The sequence below is a fragment of the Cebus imitator genome, unplaced genomic scaffold (assembly GCF_001604975.1).
Source record: "Cebus imitator isolate Cc_AM_T3 unplaced genomic scaffold, Cebus_imitator-1.0 Scaffold173, whole genome shotgun sequence".
Lineage (NCBI taxonomy): Eukaryota > Metazoa > Chordata > Mammalia > Primates > Cebidae > Cebus > Cebus imitator.
Genome location: NW_016107488.1, coordinates 4,022,759 through 4,023,997, shown reverse-complemented (window position 1 = coordinate 4,023,997; position 1,239 = coordinate 4,022,759). Strand labels below are relative to the sequence as shown.

The 1,239-nt window shown below is 32.9% G+C and overlaps 1 protein-coding gene across 2 annotated transcripts in view; it reads left to right on the top strand.

Annotated features, from left to right (window-relative positions):
- Window positions 1-1,239, top strand: part of SLC30A9 (solute carrier family 30 member 9) — a 108,209-nt gene that overhangs the window by 86,033 nt on the left and 20,937 nt on the right. For both annotated transcript variants that reach the window (XM_017544912.2, XM_017544913.2), the window contains one exon: window positions 847-982. In XM_017544912.2, coding sequence (XP_017400401.1) covers window positions 847-982 — 136 coding nt within the window. The remainder of the gene's footprint in view (window positions 1-846; window positions 983-1,239) is intronic.

The following is a 1,239-nucleotide window of genomic DNA, read 5'->3' as shown; positions in this document are numbered from 1 at the left end:
CTAAACTGGGAATTTCCTGTGGCAGGATTACATCTTTGCAAAAAGGAATTCCAAGAGCAGTTTGATTAAGAATTCTTGTTTATATTTGTATTTCTCAGAAGAGTGCCACTGAGTTTGAGTTTGGAACTAAATTTTCCAGGAAATGTTTTTATGAAAGAGTGATTTTTTTCCTCCTCTAGTATGTTATTAATATATTTTGAACACCTTTAATACTAAGTATTATGTCAGTTATTACAATAATACAAAATAATGTACATATTGATGAAGCGTGCTTGAAAAATAATTGAGATTTCAACACCATGAAAACACCCAGAAAACTGAAGATCTTACTTCTAGTAATAGATAAAAGTTCCTGTGTGCTAACCTGTTCGGAACTAGCAATAAATTATGTGTTGTAAACTTCTGTATCCAGCATCAAATTATAGGTAATATAAATCATAGACTGCTGCACAAAAAGATGAAAATATTCAGTTAAAAGCTGCATTACAAGGAAATTTAAATGTTATCCTGTTCATTAAACATCTGAATGCATTTTTTAAAAGATAAATTTTACGAGGATTTGTGGTACATAACAGTAAAGTGGCTCTCTAAATCAAAATAGGCTATTTGGAAAAGAGATTAGAAAATACCTGAATTAAATGGTATTCACTTTATTTTTATGTATTTTCAAAGATCTTACAGTTTTTTTTCCGCTTTACATATTGCTTTTCAAGCTTAGCACTTGCATCTTAGTATAAAATTATGACATCTTGATATACTGAGTCTTTTTCATTGACCTATTAAGCTTATATTTTTAAAGGAAACCATTCGTATTTCTTGCAAACTATATTCTTTTCTATTTTTCAGGTACGGATTTTCGAATATGCGCTATATTTCTTCACTAATTAGTGGTGTTGGTATTTTCATGATGGGTGCAGGACTGTCTTGGTACCATGGAGTCATGGGATTGCTTCATCCTCAACCAATAGAATCCCTTCTATGGGTAATCCTCTTTTTTTCTCTCCAGTTTTAAAGTCTTATGACGTAGTGATTGTGTACAGTAGAAGGCCTTTGTCATACTGGTGTTAAAGAATGACATATACCTTCTTGACTGTGTAATATAGGATTATGTATCTGTAGTTTATTTTTTAGAATGTGACTGGACATAACCTCTAAATCCATAAGATTCAATGATGTTGCCGGGCGCGGTGGCTCACGCCTGTAATCCCAGCACTTTGGGAGGCCGAGGCGGGTGGATCA